The sequence below is a fragment of the Octopus bimaculoides genome, chromosome 15 (assembly GCF_001194135.2).
Source record: "Octopus bimaculoides isolate UCB-OBI-ISO-001 chromosome 15, ASM119413v2, whole genome shotgun sequence".
Classification (NCBI taxonomy): domain Eukaryota; kingdom Metazoa; phylum Mollusca; class Cephalopoda; order Octopoda; family Octopodidae; genus Octopus; species Octopus bimaculoides.
The window spans coordinates 36,285,157-36,287,551 of record NC_068995.1 but is presented as its reverse complement, the minus strand read 5'-3'; the positions used below and the strand labels follow the sequence as shown (position 1 = coordinate 36,287,551).

At 32.5% G+C, this 2,395-nt stretch overlaps 1 protein-coding gene across 1 annotated transcript in view; it reads left to right on the top strand.

Annotated features, from left to right (window-relative positions):
• Positions 1-601: 601 nt before the first annotated feature.
• LOC128249508 (uncharacterized) overlaps positions 602-2,395 on the top strand; it is a 26,851-nt gene continuing 25,057 nt past the window's right edge. The window contains exon 1 of the mRNA XM_052973270.1: positions 602-1,245. Coding sequence (XP_052829230.1) covers positions 983-1,245 — 263 coding nt within the window. The 5' untranslated portion in view covers positions 602-982. The remainder of the gene's footprint in view (positions 1,246-2,395) is intronic.

Genomic DNA, 2,395 nt, shown 5'->3' with positions numbered 1-2,395 from the left:
AATTTTCAATGAAATGTGTAAATACGCCTAGAGAAGTAATTCCCACAAAATGCGGAAGTGTTGACAAGTTTTCGTGTGAATATGGATGTGTGTACGCTCGCGCGCGCACACGCACGCACACGCACGCGCGCGCACACACACACACGACGAAGGTTAGCAGACCGAAACTTCGAAGTCACTCTCGTCTTGTAAAAGTATAATAAATAAGTACTCAACAAAAAAATATTGAGTAATTATTCAGTTTAGTATTAAGTTGTTTTTATTATAATACTACATAAACAAACAAACACTCAGATAGATAGATAGATAGATAGATATTTATTTATGAGGGTAGAAATTGTTGTGTCGCTGAATTTTTACTGAGAACATATATTTTTTTCGTGGTTAGATGATTCAGCATCTATTTCTAGCATATAGGAGTCCACTTTTGCTGGTCATCTTTCTTATTTTTGTAGATAGATAGATAGTTGTGTCTTTTTCTAAATTCAAATATGTTTGTGGATACTTCAAAATGCGCAAGTCCGACGAAATACGTTCGTCTGACGTCCTCCTATGAAAAGTGGTAGACAACTCAGTAGTGGAAGTTATCATATTCACCCAACGCATTCCTAAGTCTGTTTGTGAAATATATAACTCATTACGTCTTTTCTCCTGTTACGCTTTGGATGTTTTGAAATTGTCTGGAGTTTTTTTAACTATAAACGAAGTATATGAATTACAAATGTGAAAGAAAGTATCCAGATTTAAAATTTTTTTTCGATACCTTTCGCTTTTTCGCCTTTATTTTGTTGACATTTCGGATTTATTTTCCTATTTTAATAATGAACCAGCCTTCACAACAAATCTATTCTCTTCCATAATTCTTATTAACGTTATTTCTTTAAAAAGAGAACTGAAAGTAGTAGATTTTGGTGGCGAATCTAATTTAAGAGCCAGAACTACAACACTTGTTCAATGAAACATTTTTTGTTCGGAACAAAATATGGATAATACTCTTACCGACACTTATACTCCACCTGGCGCAACATCCACTGTTTTAGGTGAATTGTCAATAATGTCTTTGCATTCCAATGATGATTGTTTACCACCAGATCGAGAATCTGATAGCGAATTTGCTGCTTCTGTGCAAAATAAACCTGGGCACATTTCTAAAACAAGTTTACAAGGAGATTACTTGCTTAAATCTTTTGTAAACGAACAGATTAGTAAAGAAGGCTTGGAAGTTCCATGTGAGGAAACCATCGAGTAAGTTAATGTTTTATATATTTATTATCTAAAAATGATCTGTGTTTGTTCTGACCAAGATTTTTGGGAGACTCGATTTTTTTTTTGTTGTCGCTTCCTGGATTTTCTGTCTTTGTATTATCTATATGCCTTACCGTTGTTTGCAACATAAACTTAATATTTAGTCAATTTTAATACATTCCTATGTCTCCAAGATATCAAATCTTCATCTGTATGTAAATATTTTTGCTGGAAAAAACAAAACAAAACAAAAAAAAAAACTAATTTACTATCCTCTAAAGTTCATAAGGAAACTGATAAAGTTTCTTTAATCTTTATATCTATTGTGAAATATACATTAGACGAGATTATTAAGAAAATATTGTTTCTGCCAGGGAAACAGTTGACGACTGCTGTAAAGTCCCATGTTTACAAACAGTAGTGGAAAGCAAGTGCGCGCATGAAAAGATTTATTATTGCGCGATAGCTTTATTTACGATCGTTGGTGATAAATTTGCAGCGAATTATACGATTATTTCATTGATCTCTACTTTTCCTTTTCTGTGGCAAATTGTCTTCTCCGTTATGTTATTCACTTGTCTATTTCATTTTGTTGTCATTTGAAATAGAAATCAAAAACAAAATTTACCTATATACATTTATATAAAAAAAAATGCCAGCTAAATCTGCGTTAAAAAAAAAGCGACTAATTCGAAAGCTTTAGTGATTCATTAATTTTTATCTGTATTGCTTTGTGGTCCAATATGTCAACGAAATTTCAATTTTAAATTAGTCTGGCTATGACAATAGACGTAAATTTTCATTTACTTCCACCCTTTTCTGTTTATTATGTTGTAATTCGCTCCTCCTCCTCCTCTCTTTCGCCTGCGTCTACGACTTCACTCATTTGCTTTTTCTCTCTCTTTCGTGTTTATACTGGAGTCCTCCCTCTCTTTGTGATCGAATGTCTTTTACTGTGCACTCTCTCTCCATCTCAGATATTCTATTTAAGCATGGATTCCATTCCATTTCTTGGCGGTAGTTTTGTAAATTTTGAAAAGTCACGTTTATTCCATTTCAGATTGAAATAACAGCTAAGTTTATGTGTATAAGCGTACACGCACGTATTGTATATATATATATATATATATATATATATATATATATATAT